Source organism: Struthio camelus, chromosome 18 (assembly GCF_040807025.1).
Source record: "Struthio camelus isolate bStrCam1 chromosome 18, bStrCam1.hap1, whole genome shotgun sequence".
Lineage (NCBI taxonomy): Eukaryota > Metazoa > Chordata > Aves > Struthioniformes > Struthionidae > Struthio > Struthio camelus.
In genome coordinates this window covers 8,610,825-8,635,746 of record NC_090959.1, presented here as the reverse complement: position 1 = coordinate 8,635,746, position 24,922 = coordinate 8,610,825, and the positions used below count along the sequence as shown (strand labels likewise).

The 24,922-nt window shown below is 37.7% G+C and overlaps 1 protein-coding gene across 25 annotated transcripts in view; it reads left to right on the top strand.

The window, feature by feature from the left end:
* The window catches only part of ZMYND8 (zinc finger MYND-type containing 8), an 86,676-nt gene that overhangs the window by 30,217 nt on the left and 31,537 nt on the right, over positions 1–24,922 (top strand). For 15 of the 25 annotated variants that reach the window (XR_011135339.1, XR_693582.2, XM_009671084.2 and 12 more), the window contains 5 exons: positions 475–545; positions 15,584–15,732; positions 19,990–20,208; positions 21,135–21,248; positions 23,862–23,954. Coding sequence is in view for 22 of the 25 variants with exons in the window: in XM_009671084.2 (XP_009669379.1) it covers positions 475–545; positions 15,584–15,732; positions 19,990–20,208; positions 21,135–21,248; positions 23,862–23,954 (646 nt within the window). In the remaining 3 variants the exon portion in view is untranslated. The remainder of the gene's footprint in view (positions 1–474; positions 546–15,583; positions 15,733–19,989; positions 20,209–21,134; positions 21,249–23,861; positions 23,955–24,922) is intronic. The other 10 variants (XR_011135340.1, XM_068912588.1, XM_068912580.1 and 7 more) reach the window with 1 other exon arrangement.

Sequence of the window (24,922 nt, the reverse complement as noted above, 5' to 3'; positions counted from 1 at the left end):
CAGTGTAGTTTCAAAATCCTTAACATTATCTGTTTAATAGTTTTTGAAATTGCACGTTAGGTTCTAATTTTGCAAGTTGTTCTGCATTGATAAATTGTTCCTTTTGCTAATTTGCTCACTGATGCTGGTGAGCATTTGAACGTCATCTGGAATTGGTCCACACAGCTTATGGAGGCCTTAGATTATGAGCTATGAGGAACAGAAGTTCTGTTTGTCTTAAAGTTCAGTGCCTGTTCAATATTATGAAAATGTTACCTTTGTAACAGGTAGCATGCAGCGTGCATGTGGACCAGGACTGCTTCCCTACACATTTTGATCAGTATAAACTCTTGACAATTAAGAGACCTTTGCTTTCATCAGAAATCTTAACATAGTTGTGTTTGACAGTGTTTCAACTTCTGTACGTGAATTTGGACATACAGTCCAAATAATACAGTCTAACACTCTTCTAATTCATTTGTTTCCCTCTGGCAGCTTGGCTGAAGAGGAAATAAAGGCAGAGCAGGAGGTGGTGGAGGGGATGGATATCTCTACTCGATCCAAAGGTGAGTGAGAAGGAATATGTCACCTACATTCTACAGCACAAATTCTGTATCCTGCTATGAGGTTAACCTGGACTAGGCTTGTATTTTTCGTAAAGACTACTGATCTAGTTAATAGAAAACAATATTACAGCTTACTTTTTTTTTTTAATTGTAGCTTAGTTTTTATTATATTTTGCAATCCTCTCCCCTTCCCACTGCACTTGTTATTTCTGGTTTATGCATAACAGACTTTGGTTACGTCTCTGAAAAAAATGTCAGCCTCTTATATCATCTCACTGATGCTGTTTTCCTTTGAAGTACTTCTGAATTTGCAGTGTAGGGGAAGGTAACAAGGTAGCATTTCCTGTAGTAACTAATCCTAATTACCCTAAGAACAAACAAGAACCTTAACGTTTCTTTTTTTGCTGAAATGGTCCAGTGAGCAGTTCCTATTTGAAGGACTTTCACGGTGCACCCTGTTATCCTGACATGAACTAAAGTTGTTGGAATTGTAGGGGCCTGAGAATCTCCATCCCTCTGGTTTCTGGGGTTTCTCATATGAATTAATTACTATAGGCAAATGCTGTTATCTCTCAGAACAAAGAAAGCCTAATATATAGCTGCTTAGATCAATGTAAATAATCCCACTGTCTTTTAGAGTGGGGGAACAGAAATGCCATTCAACCAGAATACTTGTGCTTAATAGTGTCTACCCCCACTCATTGTAGTTGGCAACCAACTGTCTTTCCATACCCTATTGTACTTGACTTTGTGGCTCAGTTTACCTGAAAAGCCATTTCTGTAAAACCATGGCAAGGATTAATACCATTCTATTTAAATTCTGGCACAGGCCCACCTATTCTTCAAATTTCTACTACAGGGGTCATAGTCTTGTTAACTCTGACTGTGCAGATTTAATTTTCTTGAAAGCATGGCACAGGTCATCTGTATTCCACTGTTTTAAATTAAGGAGTCTGGGTAGACAGCATGGTTATAAAATTAAATTTAGGTCCTTGTCTGTGCTGATGGACAGCAATTTGCTTGTTCCTGCTCTCATGGTACGGTTAGATGACATAGTTAGATGATCAAAAGAGATGGACTTGCTCCTTGTGGCCCCCCTTCTCCTTGTCCTTTTCTCCCTCCTCTGTTCCAGGTCTTGTATGTCAGTCTCCATCCCTCTGCTGCTTTGGATGTTTACTTGTCTCCATGTTTCAATTTACTAAGCCAGCAGAAAATTAACTACTTTTTTGTTGCTTTAATGATTGCTGCTGAAAGGGGGGATTTGTGGTCCTCCCTGCTCCCAGCTTTGTACTCCCACCACTTCCTCTGTGATGCTTGTCAGATCCCAGCCACTTGAACTTTCTAACCAACTTAAAAACTGAAACATTCTTTGGCTGCTTTAGTGACCAGTTTATTCATGAAAGAGTTTGGTGAGTACCAGAACCCGATGAAAGAGAACAAAGGAGATCATTCGGTCCATTTAGCTACTCATGAAATCTCACCATCAGTTCACCTTAGAAAGGCTTTGGCCCACATGTAAGTACTAATAAGAATTTCACATGTATCAAGTGAGCTAACTTATCACTTATGTCCCACTGCGATATTCTGTATCTAAAAATCATTTATGAATCTGATACCTATTTATATAGGTGGCTACATTTTAGCACAGTTGTTTTACTCTGCTCAGAAGCAGATTTGTGGTCCATACAAACAGGTTGCAATCCCCTTACATCAGTTCTAGTGCTGATGTGACCTCAAGGTGAACTGTTTCAATGAATTAAGCCCACAGGAGACTTTTTGCTTTTTTTTTTTTTATAAAGTTAGGATGACGTTTCCCAAGGCTCTGAGCTGATTTAATACCTCATTGTCACTGAAAGGGTCATTCTTTCATCTTCCCACCCTTACTCTAAGCCATGTGATCTTGCTGCTTCTTTTGGTTTGGTTCTGGTGCTCATCTGATCCCTTGGAGAGTTAGTTTGTTAGAAAACGGCTCACGTTTTTATACTGTCAGTACAGCTACCTGAGCCAGCTCATAGGCAAGCCCTGGTAGCAACCGAAAGGGGAGTGGTTTGGAAGAGAAAGGCAGGATCACCACAGTGCTAGTTTAGATTTAGTGCTAGTTAGTTTAGGTCTTTGTCGGACAAATATCACCATAGTAAAGATTAAACTTAACAGAAGTAGAATGAATGGAATGATAATAATGAAATTGATGTTTGTTTAACTAGCTACTGATTTGTTGTAATTGGTTTGTTAAATTTGAGATGTATGTTGGGGAAAAACCTGTATTAGCACCACCTTTGGGGCAAAAACAACAACAAACCGACCCAGCCACTTTCAGGTATGTATTTTGTCAGTGAAGAAGTGGTGTACACTGTAAAGGAATTTTGAGACTTACCTATAAGCCATCTTTTTTTAAAGTTGTATTCCTAATTTATGAATTTGTGGTAGAAATTTATACTCATTGAATGTAGTTTTTCATATAAAATGAAAGGGAATGATAGTTGTTCAGAAATGTCATGTGCTTAATAGAAGAGTTGGCCATATTATAGGCCAGCGAAAATGAATCTCTGGCGTTCTGTAAATTGAATTGAGACAAGTTTCTCTGTTAGTTCAGTACGGTACTCCTGCAATGCAAAAGTTAGAAACAGAATTTTGAAACAATCGTTATACAGTATATAAGGCAGAAAAAGGTATGTGAGGTCACATCTGAAAAAAGATGTACCAAAATCAGTTAAAGTGCTTTATAAGCAATTAACCTGATTCAGACCTCTTTACGAGCATTCTGGTTTTGGTATAAGCAGCTTGATATTTTATAAATCAGTTCCAACTCACTTTAAGCTAAGCTGAAATGTGCGTTGTTAGATCTGCAATAAGGGTGTCAATGTAGCCTTTTCAACTGGTTAAGTAAGGCAGTGATTTCAAAGCAGCGTAAGCTGGTCAAACTGCTGGATGCTGCAGTTTTATCCACTTCCTTCCATAGCTAAGCTGGCAGGAAACTAACTGAACCATAAAATGTGAATAGTTTTCTACTAGCTTACTGTGCTGAAATGGCTTGGGAGACTGCCAGAGCTGCTGTAAGAGAGGGCAGGAATATAGTAGCAGTTGGGTACAGGAAGGACAGAGCTTTGGCAGCCAGCATTTAGATCAGTTTAGGTGTAATGAAACTAAAGCTTAAAACCATAGCTGAGGCCTCTTATGCTTTAGAATGTGCTATATAAGAGTGATTCTATAGTAATAGGTGAGAGCAATGCAATCCTACGTCCTTATCTCCAGATACCTATTTTTACCTCTTTCCTATGCTGGCACTGATGCTTGTGCTGCCACATAGTAAGCTGTATCAAGAAGCTGCTTAGCTGAAAATGGGTCAGTTCTTGTAGTATTAATTTTTGCCTGCATCAGGACCCGATTGATCATGTGATTGCACACAAGTGCCTGTCTGCAAAAAGTTGTGGGGACAGACATCTAGTGGGATGGGGAAGGGAAGGAAAGTTACCATAGCAGGTCTGATTTAAATCTGCTTAAGCTGTGGGTGTGCAACGTTGCTCAAGATGAGGTTTTAAATTATGCTAGTTTTGATCAAAATAAAAGGCATAAGGAATCTGAGCACCGGAAATGGGAAATAACATCTTAAAAAGAATATAAGGAATCTAAAAACACAAAACAAAGTCAGCAGATGATAGCTATTTAGCTAAAGGAGAAAGGCTATGGATAGATTATTATAATATTTGGTTATCTGCATATGATATTAACGGGTCTGAGAGAAGCATCGTGCTATTTTTCTGTTCCAGCCTTGTGGACTTTCTTTTAACCTTGTTTAATAAATATGTCAAGATGGGGCTTTCAAGGCTTTCTGGAGAACTTTCCGAGTATGTCCAGCTTGTGGTTCCATATCCTAACCAGCTTGATTTTTTGGCTGATGCAGTTCTGTCTTCACTTGCATTTATTCTCTTTAGAGAACAGCGAACTCTTCACTGAGCTTTCTCAGTCTATTAAGTTATAAGTTTTCTGCCGATTTATCTAACTACCTACTGACAGCAGTTAGCTGCAGTGGAAAATGGACTTCCGTGTAGGTTTCATGTAATTCGACTAGTACCACAGCTATTTGCCTGTCTAGTGACTAATTGTCACTAAAAAAGGGCTTTTTCACTCTCTCCTTCCCATCCTCAGCCATACATTCCTCATGATCCCTTTGCAGCTATGCTGATGCTTACCCGGTCCTATTCTGAGTTCATTAAGGAGTTGTGTGTAGAAGCAGTTTTCTACCTGCCTAGCTCCCTGAATTAGATTACTAAGGAATTGGAGAGACATCATTGCTAGGAGCAGACTTACCCCTATCAGTGACCGCTAGTCATTAGATAGTTTTATCTGTATCATAAAACCGTATGCTGAGACACTTAATGGTGAGAATTTGACTTCTACAGCTGGTGCATTGCTGCAGGTTTGGGTTTTAAGGTTTTGGCCTTAGGGGTTTGTCACAGTGATAAATGGCGGTATGTGTGTTGGGATATTTTGAATGTGAATGCAAAATGGGATTTCCAGAATGAATTATGTGTTTTGTAACAATTTCATAAGAGTACGTTGTGTATCAATTTTCTTTGCGGCGATACCAAGTATTTAATCACATAGCGATGAGATTTTTGCTCCAATGTGAAATGTAGTTTGAGAATGCTCCAGTGAAAGTAGTATAGCCTGAGGCTTTTATCTCTAGAAAAGAGGCCTTGTTACTTAATAATCAACAGGGGGTCTTCAAGAGTGTCTTGGGCCGATAAGTCTCCCTAAAGGCGGGGTATAGGTTATAAACAGCTTATTTTTCTTGTATTGGAAGAGTCTGGGAAGTGCTTCCTATTCTGTATCTTCCAAAGTCCTACATTGTAGAAACGCGATGGTGTCTTTTTGTACTTGTCCAAAACTGTAATGTAGGAGTTCATCAGGATTTACACAACTATACTTCAATTATTTATTATATTAAACAACTAGATAGGGTTAATTGCATCAGTTGAAGTTTTTTTAATGTAAACTAAACTTTAGTGGTTGCAACTGCACCGTATTTCAAAATTCTGGCATAAGTTTAAAATGCTTCAGAGTTTTGAATACAGGTTCTGACAGATTTATTTATGATTTTGTTAATTTTTTTAAGATAATAGGGCTTGTTACAGTATAACAGGTAATGGGTTTGAAAGATCATAAATCTGTTAGCAACCATTCTTGATAATAAACTGATATAACTGGGAGACTTCACAGTTCTGGAATCCGTACACCTTATTAATTGAAGCCTGTTTTATCCAATCAGACTGTAATGATATTGACTTTGGAGTTAGTGTTGCTCCTTTCTCAGAATTCTTCATTGATTTTTTTCCCCCGCTACATTTTAAAATACGTACAATTCAGAATCTTTTGAGGGGTAGGAAGGAAGGGAGAAGAAATAACTGTCTAGGTGGAAAGCAGTTTTCTGCCTTTTTTTTTTTTTTTTTTAAATAAAGGCATAGTTCAGCATATGTTTCTGTGGGGTAATGACTGCTCAAGCAGTCTTTATTCACCCTTGGCTACTGGTTCCAATGCTCGTGCTACCTTCTCTTTTATGCTCGTCCAGCTATTTCTTCCAGGTATGAAGTGAGCTCTTTGTTAAACTGATTTAATGACTTTTTTTTTCTTTTCAGTTACGTTTGGTCTTATTTAGTTTCATGATTTGGTTTACCAAGTGCTGGCACAAGTATTTGTGTCATCATAATAAAAGCATGGGATTAGGAAGGAGCGTTGGGAGAGGTAGGCTTAGGCAAGGTCTGTTTCAGTAACGCTTTGGCCAAATGTCAAACTTTTAAATAAAACAATTATCTAGGTTTCTAATTGGAAACCTAAATCAGAATCTTGCGTATTTGACACCCTTGCTTTGAAACACCAAAGACCTACTTACACCACAGGAAGCTTTTATTGGTGTAACTAGCTCAGGCTCAGTTTACAGATGTCCGTTATCCTCCCTGGAAGATTAAAATAACACTTCCATTGAAAAAAACATGATGTTGTCTCTGGCACATGGAAAACAAATGGCTGATAATTTTACTATCTTTATTACCACTCATATTGAAAAGACTTCCCCCGCCCCCCCCTCCCCCCGGGTTTAAACAAACATGTTTCTGAGTTTCCCTTTCTGACTGAAAATTTCCAGAAGAGAAATGTTTTTGTTCTATAAGCTGTAGATATTGCCACTTTAAAATAGCACATTTTTAAAAGTAATAGTATTTAAGATGTAAGAAAATTGGATATAGAATTTAAATACCTAATATTCTTCATGGAATTATAGTAGATTTGATGTAGTTGAGATAATGAGACACTTTTTTGATTCTCAGTGCTTTATTTTGAAGTGTCAAATTTGTTTCTTCCCTTCCATGCCAACTCACAAAGTGAGTAATTCTTTGCTACAACAAAAAGCTTTTTTCTTGCAGTTTCCACACTTTTGGGGAAACTGTTTTATTTGCAGTTTCCACACTTTTGGGGAAACTGTTTTATTTGCTTGACCTTTTTGCGAGATTGAATTTGAAAATCGTAATGTAAGACTAATATACACAGGCTTTTGTCTAATTGTCTTGTACCCTCAGTGCAAAGGATAACAAGTTTTAAGTCAGTGTAGCTGAAATAGGTCAGCTTCTGCTCTCCTTCATATCAGCCACATGTTTCTGTCCTTTTCCTTCATACTGACGCTGACACTTTGTGACTTATTGGTGTGCTGATTCAATTGAAAAGAAATCAGTTTTTCTTTTCCTTCCTTTTTTTTTCTTTTTGGCCATGTCAGTTATCTAAGCTGTTTTGCTTCCTGATTGAACAAATACCAGTGCTAAAGAAAGGGCAAGGGAGGAAAGCATATCTGTAGAGGGGTACTATGAAGCCTTGACTTAGATATCTGTATCCTCCTGTGGATTTGAGCTCTCATTGGTAAAATGGTAGAGAAACTAATGCAAGTGTAATTATGGTGTTTCCATTAGATATCTAGAAATGCACATGTGGACACCATTAAATTTTGGTTTTAGTGTGGATTAATTTGAGTTGCATTTAGCTTTGACAAGTTCTTAAATTAAAAAAAAAAGCAGCAACATAATGATGGTAAGAACGACATTGCAGTTTCCTCCAATAGTCTTTTTATTTTTTTATTTTTTTTTTTTTTAACTTGCACGCTCTGTGTATCTGCGTTTGGAAATAAAGGTTTATGTAAAGGAGAGCATAAGAGGACATAAGACAAAGTTAATAAGTCTTCAATACTGAGCAGTTTATTCTGTGTTGTTTTACAGTATGGCACACTGGTGTTGCGTGTTTATAGAAGGAATCCCATTTGAGTATCATAGAAGAAGCAAGAAAAATAACATTTTACTTTTCGGCATTTTCTATAAATGAGCTCCTCAGTTGTTAGGGATCATTGTTACGGAATGCTTACAGTACAGTATGTGGCAGTCTATAGAACGTGGAAGATAGGGTCATGGCATTATGGACCATACACTGCGGAAAGATGAGATCTCAGAGATACAGCGTGAACGTAAAATTTGTTGTTTTTTATAGGCTTGATTTTCTAGTATTATGTCAATATCATAGTTTATCTGCTTAAAAACTGGATTGCCATCATAGGAAAATGGACTTTTAAAATAGTCATAAAATGTGAAGCTGAAGTTGCTTTAGGGTTTAAGCGTGTTTTATTCTGTCTCATGGGAGCGGTAGTTACTGATCCTTTAGTCACATGATGGCATGTTGAAACCATGATTTCAAGCTTTACATGAAGCTCAGGTTAGCTTGTCATTCCCCAGTGGGTGGTTTGAGAGAGCCCTTGTAAGTGCTTATGACAGCCTTGGAAACATTACAGAGGAATTAATAATAAACTAGTGATGAAAAGCAAGGAATTTTTAATGAGGATTTAAAGGGTTGTTTGAAGTGTCTGTTTTTTCACTTGCAGTGGAAACACAATTTTAAAATAATGTTAAGGCAACATTACCTACTCAAAATCAAGAAATATGTACCGTAAGATTGCTTGGCAAGCTAATTCAATTGTACAGATAGTTTATCATATAATCTTTAATGAAATGATCATTTACTATTTTTCAGTAATGCCCTTCGTTTAGTACAGAGGACATTTCATATTAACATCTTTCTGAGGGCTCAGATCAGTGCGAGTCAGATCTCATTTGCAGTTAGAAGTGGTGGGTGTACAACTGGTGTCCGTCTGTGAAAAGTTTAGTTCAGGTTGCCTTGCCCAGTATATGACAGGAACTTTTTAGAAGCAGCAGTAGAGATTGCAGGGATATGTGCTGACTGACAAGTGACTGAAGTGGTACGGGTGAGCCACTCTCCAAAAGGCGATCATGCTTGCTTGTTAAACATATTTTCTGAAATATTTGCTTGACATGTGAGAGAGAGAGAAATTCTCACTGCACCTTTTTGAGTGGAAGCTTGAATCCACCTCCCAAGTAAGTATCCTAGTTACCAAGTTACTGAATAGTTCCAATTTGGTCTTTTTCCTCTTGGAATTGTTTCATTTTATACAGGTATGAAGTAGTAAAAGGAATTGCACTGAGGAACTGATCCATGTTAAAAATTACCTTTCCTCCTCACAGGTTATTTTAATATGGATGAATTTCTTGAGCTGGTTCATAGCACAGCTCCATAAACTCTGTTAGCGCAGTTGGAAGAGCCAGGGAGGAACAAGAGGCTGAGGTTGCTTAACTGGGCGCTGCTGTTGAAAGAAATTCTCCAAAAAATGGAACTTGAGCATTCTTTAATTAGAATTGGAAAGTGTAACTCAAACAACTTCAGTGGATGTTATTCTGATTTTAATTGAACTGAAATAGAGATCGTTCATATGATTAGGTCCCTCACAGGTTGGTATGATGTCATACCAACCAAGTGATCATCAAAGGAGTTAGCCTGTTCAGTTAGCACAACTAAATCTGGGGGAAAGGAAAAAAAAAAAAAAAAAAAAAGCCTATGCATTGCCATTTTCCTTTCTGTTCCTTAATTTTTTTTCAGTGGCTTTTTACATTACCTCAAGAAAATTTCTGCGCATTCCAATAACTTGTCAGTTACAAAAAATATATATGTCAGGTTTGTTTTCATCTATTGTCTATGAGTCACCACTAGTATATCTGAAAATCCCTAGTATTCTCAGGCTTCAGCCACACAAGAAAATTACACTGGTTGAATGCACGTAGATTTTAAAACCAGTTAACTAAGTGCATATGTCTGTGTGATCATTATTATTTTATTACTGTTGAATCGGTACTTGTTTCAGTTTGGATTCATCTGTGACTGAATCACAGTTCTGTTCTGGTTTAGCCAGAAACAGTTTGTTAACCTGACCCTGAATTAGTTAACGCAGAAAAAAACAGCATTTAAACAGGAGAAAGGTGACATTGTGGAGGCAGGGCACGGGTGAAGGACTGAAACTTTGCATTCCGTTTTCTTTTTTTCTACCAGAGCTGAGGCACCACGTGCAGTGTCACAGCAGCTTTTTTATAATGCCCACAATTTGAGACTCAAGAGCTGAGAGGAAACTGCTGTGCTGCACTCGTGGCAGTTTTGTGGCTGGTAGTAAGAAACGGAACTCAAAGGGCAGAAAAGTCCAACAGCACTCTCCTGTTCGCCTCCTGGCTTAAGCTGTGCCTGCATTTGTACAGTCAGGAAAGAAATGTTCAAATCTGTTCAGCGAGTTATGGTGAGGGATTTGCAGGAGAGACCCCGAGGCTAATAGGGCTCTGCAAGTACTTTCAGGATGCTGTTTGCAGTAGAGACAGACAATTTTGCAGATCTCTGCTGTGGGAAAACAGGGATTAAAGGCATGGTCAATACTTCACGGTAAGAGTATTTTAGTTATAACTTCCCTTAGGAATGTGGAGAAAGTCCCTCTTGAGGACTGCAGATTATAGTGAAGAAACAAAGACTTATATTGTACATCCTGTTCTGTGCCTTGTGGTGATAGCTGAAAAACGATATGGCTTGATGCTGTTTTTGCTGATCCCTCTGAATGCAAACAGTTCCTATGCTGAGTAACCTCTGTTTCAATCTGTAAGTAAAAGTAAAATTCAGAACTTGTTTTGGTTTTCAGTGTGATCCCTTTGGTTAAATGGCAGATTTTGGTTTAGCTGACACGGATGCTAAAATGTTTCTTCCAGTATAGCTCTGTTGACTCAGCTCTTTTGGAATATATGAAGCATATGCCAGCCGAAGGAGTTCTTCTGCCACCTTCTGTACATGATTAGCCAAACTGAAAAACTGAGTCTTCTGTCGGCATGGTTGTGTCTATATTAGGATTCTTATTGGCATAATTGTTTCAGTGAGGGTGGGCACAGACATATTTTTCACACTTTTAGGTGACGTACCTTATCTGATAATTCTTTGCATTGTCAAATCAGTGTAAATTTTGTCCCTAAAGGACTAGGAGCCAAATTCATTTAAACTGAAACAAGTCATTCAAGTAACAGGAATGGTCTCGTACAGAATGTTTTGGGTTAATTCAGCCTAGACGTGACAGAGTATAGCTGATTTTTGATCTTAGCTGCAAGTGTAGTAAGGGAGAGGGGGGAGGAAAAAATCATTTCTTAGTGTGAGAGGTAACTTAGGAAGAGTTTTCAGATTTTATAATTTACGTCATCTGAAAAGTTTCTGATGGCTGACACTGCATTTCTGCTAGGCGACACTGCTCAAATAGCTGTGCCTACAGCGGCAGACACTTTCCCTAGTATCGTCAAAATTACATGTGTAGTTAACCTGGTGAAGCTGTTTTGGATGAAAAAAATTGAAGATGAACAGGTGCTCCTAAATTCCTTCCCCCCTCTCTGTTTAATCCTCCTTATCCTCTTTCTGTCCTCTTTCTGAAACATCAGTGATAGTTTTCATATTTATTTATCAGCTTTTCATGCTCAGTCTTTAGCTAGATGTATGTTGCTGTGCTTTTGGTCAGTCAGAAGTCATCACATAGCACCGGATCTTCCCTAGAATTGCATAGAAAGAAATCAAAATCACTGCTCTTTTCTGTGCTGACTTACATTTGGGGGGGGGGGGGGAAGTTAAAAGCTCCAGGAACTGAAAAAATGCTGTTGTTTGCAGCTGATTAGGTAAAAGTTAACATCTTTCATGCATCTGGTCCCATCTGAAAAGAGTGCCTTACTAGCTGTAATAGGTAAGATTGCTGTTTTCACAGTTCGGTGTGGACCAATACTGCTTCTTGCACAAAAGGAAGTTCTTGCGCTACACCTTTTCCATCTTTCTACGTATTTTCTCCCATGCATGTGAATTGCCTATGCTCTTAAAAACGTAGTGAGTGTAGAAATATGCTTTTAGAGTGCTTCTTGAGCTTACATTATGAATAGAATTAGCTGCTTCAAATTTTTTGACTGTGTTTTTTCAAACTTTTGCTGAATTAGTAATTGTGTGGCTTGGCTTCATGGGTATCTGTAGGAGATTGACATTGCTTCATTTTTTCCGCTCACTCTGAGTGTTTAAACAAATAATATATTATTTTCAATACAATTAAGCATGTAAGCAAGCTTTTCAAGGTTAACATCAAGATTACATTGTATTTATCACTCTTATTTTTACATCACAGTGTCATTTACCCTTTTTCACAACAGAACAAAATCACTGTTTTATAGTTAGTTCATGCTCATATTATTGTCCCAAATAATTTTTTTAATTAAAGAAATGTGCCCAGGTTGTTGATCCTATCTCCATTTGTGCAAATGATTATTCCAAACAATATTCTACTGCCTGTTGACAGTTTCCCCTCCACATATGTACAAGATGCAGAAATCATGTAGAAGTCTAATCTAGTTCTTCTTTGTGCCTGTAGGCCCTCTAAGACGGATGCTATGTGACATATTACCTTAGTTTTAAATGCTAGTCAGTGTAACTTTTCAGATTGGCAGTGAACTATTCTGAGTACGCTTTTCAGCTGAACTGTGTTTTCCTAGCTCACTCTAAAGAATGTCTAAAGAGAAAGTGTCGGGACACATTATTTGATATCTGTGGCTTTGCTGTAAAGGCTTTTTGCTCTGTTGTAGAAGGGAATTATATTGGATTTGTTCTGACAAGCCACTCGAAGCTTTTCCACTGATGTAGGTTCATAGCTCTAAACTCACAGACCTGAATTCGGTCCGTATAACCTCAGTTTCCTGCCTGAAGTACCTAAGTTGTGAGCATGCTTGCCCTTAACTACCAGTACAACAGGAGGTAAGTCTGGAGATCCCGAAGATGTGAATCGTGGCCTGCATGCACCTCTCTCTTGCTAATGGCTATACAGGCAGACTAGGGTGACAACTGTTCAAATTCAGGTACCTCTATAAAGACTTCTGAAGGTACTGGGAAATAGTACAGGCCGTGGGGAACATCTGCTCCCCAAGAGAAATGACATCTAGGAGGAGCTGGGACTCTTGACTAGTCTGGTCTGCTAACAGAGGGCCCTGACAAACAGGTGGCAGTGGATTAAAATCAGATGCCTGAGATGTAACCTGCTCAAACCATCTGCCAGCTCCTCCAGTGAGCATTGTTGCTTCTGAGGCAGACGTCCGATTCACTTCTGAACGAGCATCTGAAGCGCCTCAGTTTTCAGCATCAAATTTGATTAATAGGCTGGGCTAAAACCTGCTGCGGTTCCAGGTCATCTGCTACAGGTGGGGTAGAAGGCTAGGAATGTTAACTGCCTGATACGGTTAAGCTAACAAAAGTGTAATTCAGCTTTTGGCCTTGTAGATGTAAAATGTGCGTGTATCTCCCTCACACAAGGATAAATGGATTATGATAGCAGTGCTGATGGGAGTAATGCCGTTTTGTCATTTGGGGATAAACGTAAAGTAAGATGTAAAGAATTATGAGAGTAAAATATTATCTGCCTATATTCAACCCTGTAGTGCAGCATTTTGGTATCTGTGGAGGTTTCATAATACAATTTTAGTAAGTGTTTTCTGGGAGGATGGAAGAGGGCCTATGTTGTAACTCAACAAAATTACCTCATTCAGTAAGTAGTTAAAATCAGGTTGGGAGGCATTTGTGGAGAAAAGATGTTTGTCCGCTGCCCATGTGAAATGGTCTAGCGCTGTGTTTTTCAGCGTTTTTCCATAGGGGCAACTTTCAGTAGTTTTCAGTGGACCTTTTTATAGTGAATTGAGATCTATTGATAATAGATCTAAATGCATTCTTAGACCCCCTGAGAAGCTGCTCTCTGTTGTTCTGCTAGCTCTGATGCTCATTGGAGACTTCAGGTGAAGTGTTTCAATGAGTTTTGGTGACTTGGCAATCTGATATAACTCAGGCTGTGGTCCAGTGAGCCCTGAAAGGGCAATCCAGGAGCGAGGGTATATAGAATCATGGCGACCAGCAGTTTGATTGACTTTGACTTTCTAGTAATAGCTGTCAAAAGCTGTAGTTTGGCAAAAACCTTCAAGGTGGCGTTACTCTCTAAAGCAGCATTTCTCCTTTTGGCTGCTTGTCCTGTCCAGCATAACTTCTTCACTGATGCCATTAGGAGCATTTGTGTAGCTGTGCAGTGAATGGGATTGTGGAAAAAATTACTCAGAAGAAATTTATTTTTCAAACAGATTTATTCATCACTCATTCACTGCACAGCCATGAAAACATTTGCAATAGCACAAATGGGTATGAAATCGAAAATATGAGAACGACTTTGGGGAAGATTCAGTTGTTTCACTTTGTTGGTGGTGACTTCTGGCCACCCTGGGGTCTTATCTAGATATCATTTTAATTTGTTATATGTATGACAAGTTTAAGGAAAAGTTAAACAGATGTTAAAGTCTGAACATTCACTTCTGTTTTGTCAAAGATGGTTTCACTGATCGCTGATTGTCTTTTGCAGCTGATTGTGTGCTTGTTTCTTTCAGAAAATGTCAGTAAGTTCTTTCAGCTGAACTTTCCATATTTATTAATTATTAAAATTTTTAAAATATATTAAATTTTGTTCTGAGGAAATGAAGTTGCAAATGCTCATGTTTTTACCTAGGCTATTTCTGATAGGCTTGTCGGTGACTTTTTCAAGTGTATTAACTCTTCTAAGCCTGTAAATAATTCCTCCTAAGTATTCTAATGAAAACAAGACAGTGACCAGATAAAGATCGATTCAAAATCTTTGAAGAACTCAATTATTTAGCATAGTTGAAGGAGTGAAGCAGATGTGAAAATTAATGTGATAGATACTCATTGGGACAAACCGGTAGAGCTGCCTCTCAGATTCCTTCTAATTGTCTTAAATTTTGTGCATGTTTCAAAAAAAGCGGTTCAGAGCCACTTGAAAGTGAGCTTCTGCAGCATGAACTTTTCAGGAACTGGATCAGGTGGTTAGAGCAGTTGCTCTTAATTGAGCAACTCAATTCTGAAGCTCAATAACGAATATGCTGCTTAGCGGTGTGGCAGATGAGCTCTGACAGATGTAAGCATGGTGATTTAAGATGTAGACAAAGTTGAGTGGGAGTCTTGCAATCTTAATTTTATCTTTTTACAATCCAATAAGCAGGCTGAATACTTGAGGTAGCACATTTATTTTAGGAGTATAGGACAATTTCAGTTTTTCTATTAACATTTCAGTAGATTTATTTAAATATAGGAAAGAGAAAGTGTGGCCTCATCATTTACTACGTTTTAACTTCTGTTGCTTACGTTCCTAAATACATGAGCTGAAACTGTCCGGAATTGTTAATGTTATTTCTTTGCTTTTAAAGGGTATAAATTAGCATGGAAGGGTGCTCTGCTTAACTACAGAATTTAATAGTTGATATATTTTTAAAGACACTAAAATTTAAGATGAGATTAATAGGCAGAATTCGTTGAGAAAAGAAAAGATATTTCATCTTAATCTGAATGACTGTAGAGAATTTACATAGTAGGAGGTGTAGCATTGCATAGCCAACCCACTGCTTCCCGTTTTGTGAGTAACTGGGTAAAAGGCAATTGAGAATTTGTAGTCTGTTTAGTGAAGGAGTGTGAACGACAAACCATAAATTTGGTTGAATGTTTTTCATTGAATAATTTAGGAATTGTTTTATGGACTCGTTTAACTGTGTTGTTTGTATCTGTTACAGATCCTGGCTCTGCTGAACGCACAGCACAAAAAAGGAAGTTTCCCAGCCCTCCACATTCTTCCAATGGCCACTCCCCACAAGATGCATCAACGAGTCCTATAAAAAAGAAAAAGAAACCTGGTCTATTGAACAGTAATAACAAAGAGCAGGTAAAAGAAGTCATGGTCTTGATATGCTAGGATGTGTGATAAGGATATAGAGACAGCTAGCTGATCAGGAGCTCTTTCTTGTTTAGTAAGCTCCATGTTCCTACTATAAGAAGTAGGTATTCTTTACTGAATGCAGTGACTGTAAGAGTTGACATTATAAGTTGGGTTTGGGTTTTTTTTTTTTTTTTAGTTCTATAGGAGAAAGAGTACCTGTGTCCTTTTTTATTTATTTCATAAAGCTAATAAAAGACCTATGACCAGGAAATGGATTTTTTAGCAAAGAGATTATTAAGGACTACGTGTATAATTTTACTTTTAAGAGCTGTTATTAATTAAAGCTATTACTAAGGAAACATTCAGTGATACGATATCTCGGATTAAGAAAGATATGGTCATGAGAGGGGAAGCCTCTTATCTACTGTAATTCCTATTGCAAATTATTAACAAAAGTCTAGCTGCTCCCTTGATACTCTGTCAGTTTTCTTCCCCTTCCTCAAAATTGCTGCTGCTACCAAAGTAGTTGAATCAGAGATTGCACTAGTGGTTTTTTTTACACTCTTTATGTCTGAAACTATTATTTTCAGTGTCTTCTGAGTACTGAATTTATAGCATTTGTTGTAGCTCTTAGAAGTTGACTCCAGAAGATCTTGAAAATTGCTGATTCGTTGTATGATGAGGGTGAAAAGATTTTATGAATTGTGTTGAGTAGTGATTGCTGAAAAGCATCTAGGTCATCCCAGAGGAGGTTACATGAAAGCAATTTTTAGCCCTGCTGAAATTATTCTTAATCTGATTTATAGATGACATGCCTGTGTGTTGTTTGAAGTGCTTTTGTGCTCTAAAACAATGAATTTTGCAAGTGTCATATAAACGCAGGATTAAGTTCTCTGGGCTTAAGACTTCTATTCCTATTATAATAGCTTCCATGTTAAATGTTATTTGGGTACAATTGTACTGGTTAAAAAAGAAAATGAGATTCCTAATCACTATAGTTATTCCGGAACAAAGGCCATGAATAGATCAGACCTTACCAGAGAACTTTCAGTGTCAAGAGTGTTTTATTTAAGGATAATAGAGAGGTCTAGTAATAGCATGTGTAGTGAACTAGTTCAATGGGTCTGGATTTTCCTGAGCTTCATTGCAGGCTGTATAAACTCTTCATCCTGGATGTTTACTGGGGGGATGGTGCCCTGCTGAAAGTCTAAGCTTTCACCTGTGCAGTGTAGAGATAATTATATGAACAGTGGTATTGAATCTCAGGTGCAAATTTCCAGTGTTTGTTCATGCATTTAAAAATACATGCAAAATCACAGTTGGAGGTATTGAAACGTAATACATTCCCCTCAGTAAATCCTTTTCTGATTTTCAGGTCTCTCAGATTTGAGATTGTATAGGATAGAATAAAATTGTATATCTAATGACAAAAAGCAAACAGACATTTATTTTTCCATATTTATCATAAGTTAACAATTAAGAATATTGTGTTTTGTTTTGTCTAGCTTTCAAAAGTTGCTTTTAATTTAGATATCATCTTGCATATCTGGTCAATTTTGAATTGGGCATGCCTGGAGACGATTGTTTCTAAAGCAGGTGCAAAACTCCACTCTTTGTGGTAGCAGGCGTTGCTATAAAGACAGATGTGTAGACTGATGTGTAGAGGTCCTTTTACTGCTGAACAGATGCGAGCTAAGCATAGAGTTAATTGCTTTGCTGTCAAATTAGGTTTCGGATATAATGTGGCCGTTAGCTATGATTCTCATTGGCTGATAAATCCATTTTGACATGGATCACTAAAAAGCTTCGGCATCACTAAAAAGCTCTACCATACTATTCCACATTAGTAAGTGTGAGTGTTTCAAGATACAGTCAACTAAAATCATAGTTGCAGGAAAAGATCTTCAGAACAGTGCCAACAGGTATTTAGAGTGTTTAAATACAAGTGAAGAGTTATAGATTGAAGAATTTAGCTAAGAAAGGTTAAAAAATCAGGAAAATCTGGCTCTTAATTGGTCAGTTATCATGTATTTGAAGTTGGCAGCTTGTTTTCCTACCTAGCTTCAATATTAATTTGGAATGCATAAAAGTAGTATTTTTCTTCCAAAATAATACTACAATACTGTTGTGTTTTTCTTCAATTTTTTTGTTTATTATAAAGGTCTTAATAACTTTAATGAAGACTTAAAAACAAGCTACCAGCTATTTTAGCTTGAAGCAGCTAGTTGTTAAAATGTTGAGAGGAAAAAAAGCTTTCCTTCAATAACTTTTAAACTCTTCAAACATTTTACTCTGATTAGAACAAGCTGATTAGAGCAGCTGAGTCATTCGTTTTCAGTCCTTCAGTTTTGTTGTTTGGATCTTTCTTGAGTCTCGTTTCTAACCCTGTGTTTTGTCCTTAAACTTGAATTAAGGTGATAGATATCTAAAAGATGTGCTCATCCTCAAACAGAAATTTAATTCCTCTCATCTTCTAGGAAGTACAGACTTCTAGTCTATTTGGAAATAATGATGCTCGTTTCTGTGTAATAGATTTATAGGATATTTGTTTTAAAACAAGATCTTTGATTATTAGGAAGTTCATGTGGGCTTACTGCTTATACGCACATCAAAGTCAGAATACATATTAAATTCTCTTGGTAATTTGCTTTGTCTGCAATTGATGACAATGCCCCATAGCTGCATCTCCAAGTATGACCTGTTGAGATACTGGTTTCACACCTGTGGTGCATATAACTGCAAGCATAACATGCTGCTTCACTCTGAATTGCAACTTTCCGGTCTTTACTTTGGGTTTATCTATGCCTTTGTATCTAGGTTTTAATGACTGAAATATTAATAAATTGGAAATGTGGATAAGGCCTTATGCTGCCCATCCACGGGATCTTACCGAACCTTCCTACTGAAAGGCCTTGTCCTTTGTAACGTTAGAAATCTAAAAAGACGACAGGTCAAGCTGGTTGGATGGTGGTTTCTGATGACTTTAATTATGTCCTGTGTGACTAGTTTTGTACGGGATGCTGCAGAAGTACAGAGCATGCATATCGTTGCGCTGTTCTCTGGGGTCACGTGGGCAAGTGACAGTTCAAGGGTCTAAGAGCCTGCAAATGCATAAATGGCGTAGGAAGCATGCAAAATCACCAGTGAACAAAACAGAATAGTTCTGCAAACTACAAGCAGTCAGTTCAATAGTTAAGGGTTGTGCCATGAGCATATGTGTTTATATCAAACAAAAAATAACAGTGAACAAACTTTGCCTAAAACTCAGGATTTTCCCACCTTGCCCTCGTCAGCAGACCATCCCTATAATTAATACCAAAAAGAAAACTAAGTTCCCTTGTCATTTACAAATATGATGTTGTATCTCTGCATTCCCTCCTCCCCCCCCCCCCGCCCTTACCACAATTTTCCAAGAAACGTTAGCAGCTCTTCAAATCTCATTTAATGAACTTTAGGTATCTGGTGACCCATTTTGGCTATCCCATACTCTTTGCTTCTTATTTTTTTAACATAAGCTGTGTCATCCTTTGAGCTGTTCTGGGCTCAAGTGAGAGGCTAGTTCATGCAGATTTTTCGACCTTAACACTGTTTTCCAGTGCAGGCAAAGCTGTGGTAGTTGAGAGTTTTAAATTCTGGTAGTTGAGAGTCTTAAATTCTGATACACATTTACATGTGAATTAAATCTTTCCCAGGGTTCCTGTGTCTGAGGCAGAGATGGCTGAACAGGGTGTTATTCTGCTCCTGTGTTATCCTAGTTTACAGATTGCCTTATTAACCAAAATCAGCACTGGCTTGCCTCATTGTGCAAGGTTGTAAATTGCTGCAGTTTAGGTCGGATTTGCATGTTGCTCAACTTCTTATTTGAGGACTGACTAGCTTCTTCAGTTATCTCAGGTTTAGCCACCGCAAAGTATCTTGCAGTATTCAGCTTGCAAAGCCCCATGGAATTGAGAATTTTGGGACCTCTAGCTTCTAAAAGCTAGGCTTGCCTTTCAAAGCGTCTACTGACCTTTTTTTTTTAGATTGCACTTGATGCCCTCGCTTGTCACAAAGTCATTTTCAGTCTTTAATTTAAGCGAGCGTTTGGCACCTGAATATGAAATAAACCTCTTCATGAATGATTTTGTGAAATGAATAAGATTTTGTACCTGCATAAATGTTAATTAAGCTCTGTAAACTGCTGTTTGTTTATATATTATGAATATTATTTGGAAATGCAAATTTGTTTTGAAACCAAACCTGTTTTTCTTGCCTACATTTCAGTCAGAACTAAGACATGGTCCGTTTTACTATATGAAGCAGCCACTCACCACAGACCCTGTTGATGTTGTACCACAGGATGGACGGAATGATTTCTATTGCTGGGTTTGTCATCGGGAAGGCCAAGTCCTCTGCTGTGAACTCTGTCCTCGGGTTTATCATGCTAAGTGTCTGAAACTGACAGCGGAACCAGAGGGGGATTGGTTTTGCCCAGAATGTGAGGTTAGTTTGAGATAAGGAGTGATTTCCCTTTTTGTTCATGAGATTTAAGCAGCTTTTTTTAAACTCTCAAATTTTTCTGTTTTATTCTTATAATTACCTTTTGAAAAAGGAACAAAAAAGATTTGTACCAGAAAGCTACCTCACTACTATATGTACAGACACGTGCATGCACGCCTGCCTGGATTGGTTTTGCCTTCTTACCATGAATCTTCGCATTTGTTTTTATTCCCATCTCTACAAAAGGCACCATTCCAGAGGGTCATCCCTTCCTCAGACACCTCTAATTCTGAAAACATTCTGAGGTTTTGAGTAGTTTAGTTTATGCTTTTTCTAATGAACTGATCAATTCTGCAACAGTGCACGAAAAATTTGCGCTGTAGGTTATACCTAGACAAGTGGATATTATTACTGTTGTTTTCTGTAGGGCTAAGGGAGAATTTAACCATTCATCTCCAGTGATTCTTGGGGAAAGAATACTTAGGACCATAGTATCCTTAATAAAAGTAACATCAGTTAATCACACATTTTTCTTCGACCATTTATTGTATTAAAGCTCAGGTGACTTTCTAAGTCCTTCACATTGCTGTGAACCTGCATTGCATTTGGGAATTTTTTTATATTTCACACATTCACTTTGCGTGATCTAGAAGATGAATGTAGTTTTCCTTTTTCTTTTACTTTTTGCTCTCTTTTTCTTTTTTCCTTTTTTTTTTTTTTTGGGGGGGGGGGGGGGGGGGAGCTAACATAACCAGAATTGAAGCTGAATAAAAACCATATCTGAAGTATTTACACTGCATCATCAGAAATGTTGTGTTTCTTATGAGATAGTTATTATCTTCCATTTGAATAATACTGGAATGTTTTAATGGAGAAGAATTCACCTAGAAATGTTTGCTAATAAAATATTTTATAATCTTAATTTTTAGAAAATCACTGTAGCAGAATGCATAGAAACACAGAGTAAAGCTATGACAATGCTCACCATTGAACAGCTATCATATTTACTGAAGTTTGCACTACAGAAAATGAAACAGCCAGGGGTAAGGAGAATTTTCTTTTTCTTTCTTTTTTTTTTTGGTTTAGATTTGAATTTCATGATACTGGGTTCTGCTCTGTTTTGTGGGCCACCATCCTCGGTTACTTTATCAGATTGTAATCAGCGGGCTGTGTTGCTTGCCACCTGTCTGGTACAGACAGATTAGTTTAGACTACATATACTGTAGTACTATTAGTACTATATATACTGTAGTATAAAATGTAGTTTTTTGATGCAACTTACGGAGAATGTTTATGATCTGATTTGGCTTATCTTTGCAGTATCAGTATGGCTCTTTTGTTTATTCTGCTTACACTCTTCCCCTGAGGTTCCAAATAGTGTCTGTCTATGTTAAGGTATGAACAGATTTGTCCTCACAATTTAGATTGTTCTTAGATGTTCTTACACGTCCTCCTCTTTTTCTAATGGAAAAAACTGACACCGAGAGATTAAGTAATTTGCTTATGGTTACACAGGAAGTAGGTGTTAATGTCAGTATGCATCCGAGGCAACAGAAGTTGAGATCTTTCCCTGTAGTGTTCCTATAAAAGCTATTGGAATTAACTGACAATTGAAGAAGGAGTTAAATTAATATTTCAGTAAGTCTAGTGAAAATAGAATGTGCCTTTCCAGTGGGACTTATTTTCTCTCACTCGCCGAAAGGGGACAAGGCCATCGCTCTGATACAAGGGGCTGTTGGCATAGCTTTCAGGGGAACTGGAAGGCATGACCTCTTACCAGTCTGGTTACATGGGCAAGAAGATTAGGCACAGACATTGCCATGTTGTTGGTTATACCAGTTGAAAACCTGGCTTCTGTTTGTCAGTAGAAGTTGTGCTTATCACAGAAGTTACAATACACTTGAGAAGTACTTGTGAATATACTTGTGAAACAGTGAAGAAATTTTCCTTGATGTGCCGAAGACCTGTGCCATCAGCTTTCATGCAATATAAGGTTGCTGATCTATGAATTTTTATCACAGGGTCAAAACTGACTTAAGCTTTTCACCCGACTTTTACCTTTCTCCTCATATCTGTCTTAGATTTATTCCTCAAAATCACCGTGCCTCTGCATTTCAACTGTTCCCCTCCCCCATTCTTCACTGTGGAAGCTTTATCGAGTTTTCATGCGTGAAGAAAAAAGTAAAGAAAGATGTCCTTTTGATGAATTGCCAAGAGTTCTCTTAAAGAGTTCTCTTAACTCTTGTTAACTTGCGCTCTTGTTCAAGTTAGAGGAGCAAAGGCAGTGTCTCTGTGCCTGCAGTGTAAAAGATGTTGGGGGCAGGGGAGGAGGAATCAGATGTGCAGACTTGTGGGCTCTTTGCAACTCTGATCTCTCTTATGATAAGTATTTTAGCAGAACAATAGTGGCAGTTTGGGGGAAGGATACTCTTTAAGTACTGACAAATTTTGGCGCTTGGAATTCTTTTACTGTGGGGTGGTAAATACTATGCTTTTAGAATGAGCCATTAGAAATTTTAAGTGCTGCTTTTCAGAAGCAAAGTGTCAATGTTAGTTTGTATTGAATTCCCAATAGAGATGTTTTGAAAATGCAATTAGAAAGATAATGTTTAATGAATGTTATTAAGAATTTTTGCCCTTTAGGCACTTAATTAATAATCTGTTGTTTTGGTGCCAGAGTACTTTAATTGATTATCTTCCGAAAACTGCAGTCCCCGCCACGTAAGCAAATAAAATGTAGAGCCCCACAGATAAAAGTTTGCACATGTCTGTATTACTAAGTTTGTGTTATTGTTATAAAAGTTATGATTCTAATGAGAATCTGAGAAAGAGGTTTTGTGGACCTAGTTAATAGGAGATTTTTAAAGGTATTTTCATTGTGCTAAAATCTTTCAAGTCTCTTAGAGCTGCAAAGATGATTAAGGAACTGAAGCATCTGTCATATAAAGAGAGGCAGAGAGCTGTTTAGCCTGGTGAAGAGAAGTTTCAGGGGGGATCTTATCAATGTTTAAAAATATCTGGGGAGGGAGTGTAAAGAAGACAGAGGCAGACTCTTTTCAGGGGTGCCCAGTGAAAGGACAAGAGGCAACGGGCACAAACTGAAACAGAGGAAATTCCATCTGAACATAAGAAGAAGCTTCTTTGCTGGTGGTGAACTGCACTGCAAGCAGTTGAACACTGGAACAGGTTGCCCAGAGAGGTGGTGGAGTCTCTATCTGTGGGGATACTCAGAACGCAATTGGATAAAGTCCTGGAAAACTTGGCTCTAGCTGACCTAGCTTGGGCAGAGAGATTGGACCAGATGATCTCCAGAGGTCCCTTCCAACCTCAACTGTTGTGTGGTTTGATACTCCCTCACCTGCAGATGATTTTCCAAAAATCCAAACTTTGTAATTCTTTACATTCTATATGTGTATATATATATATATATATATATATATATATATATATAAAACTGTTAAATGAGACTGTTTAGTTCCTCTTGTTCTGCCTGCATTTTTTCCTCTCTTATTAGTTCACCAAATTTTGTAATTATCTTCAAAGAATTTTCTCTGACATCCCAATTGGAAGTAGTATTAAAAGAAGAATCACTACCACATGATTGGTGAAGCAGTTCAGTATTAATAAACAGTTTGTTTTTTTTTTTTTCCAAACAGACAGAGCCATTTCAAAAGCCAGTTTCACTGGATCAGCACCCAGATTATGCAGAATATATCTTTCATCCAATGGACCTTTGTACATTAGAAAAGGTTAGCATGAAGCCAAAGGATGGAGATTCCTTGAATTTAATTGCTGCTGTTCAGGTTTCTGGGGTGTTTGGTGGGAAGGGGAGAGATACTGTTTGAAATTATTTTGATACTATTTTTTGTTATTGCAGATGTTAGTTCTATTACAGCTTAAAAACAATCGTATGCTAACAGAGCGAGTCCATGATTTTGTCTGAACTGGTAGCAAAGGCTCAGTAAAAATAATATGAAAGCAGATGAACTTACACTGATGATCTCTACCTATATAAACCCATCTGATTCCAGGAATCGTTGTGTGAGGAGACCTCATTAACTAGAGTTTGCATGTGACCATGGTGTTTACTAGCTATCAGTGGATCATCGTTCCATTAATTTGCCTTGGGACCATTTGAGTGTATGTATGCAGGGACCAGCCCAGGCTCATTTTACTGATCATTCAGCAAATACTGTAATCTCCTCTGTGCCCTGAGGCATGGGAGAAAAAGGAAACAGTCAAGAGGTTGACGTATAGGAGTTTGATTCTCAGTCTAATAATACATTAAAAGTTTCAAATTATGAAAAAGTTCTCCATTTTCCCCTGCTTTAATGAAGAGCTTTGCAGAGTTTTCTTCTGCTAGGACCTGGTAAAAAGGTGAAGAGACACTAAGAGTTTTCATTCACCCTGCCCGTACAGTGGAGGTTGACGTCTTTATGGTATAAAGGTGTAGCCAATTTTACTAATTTTGTCTGCATGAAGCTACATTACCCAGTGGGTAGACTGGAAAATCAAGCCTACTGTCATGTAATATGACCTATAATTTTGTCTGGGTCTTAGAAAACTGAAAAAATACAAATGCCATGGAGCGGTAATACACCAGTAGAAGAAATCAGGTACTCAATTTCCTACAGAGACATTGAGCAGAACACTGCTTCAGGAAATTAACATATTTTTGGAAAGTTTAAGATACTGATTTAAATAATTCATTATTTGG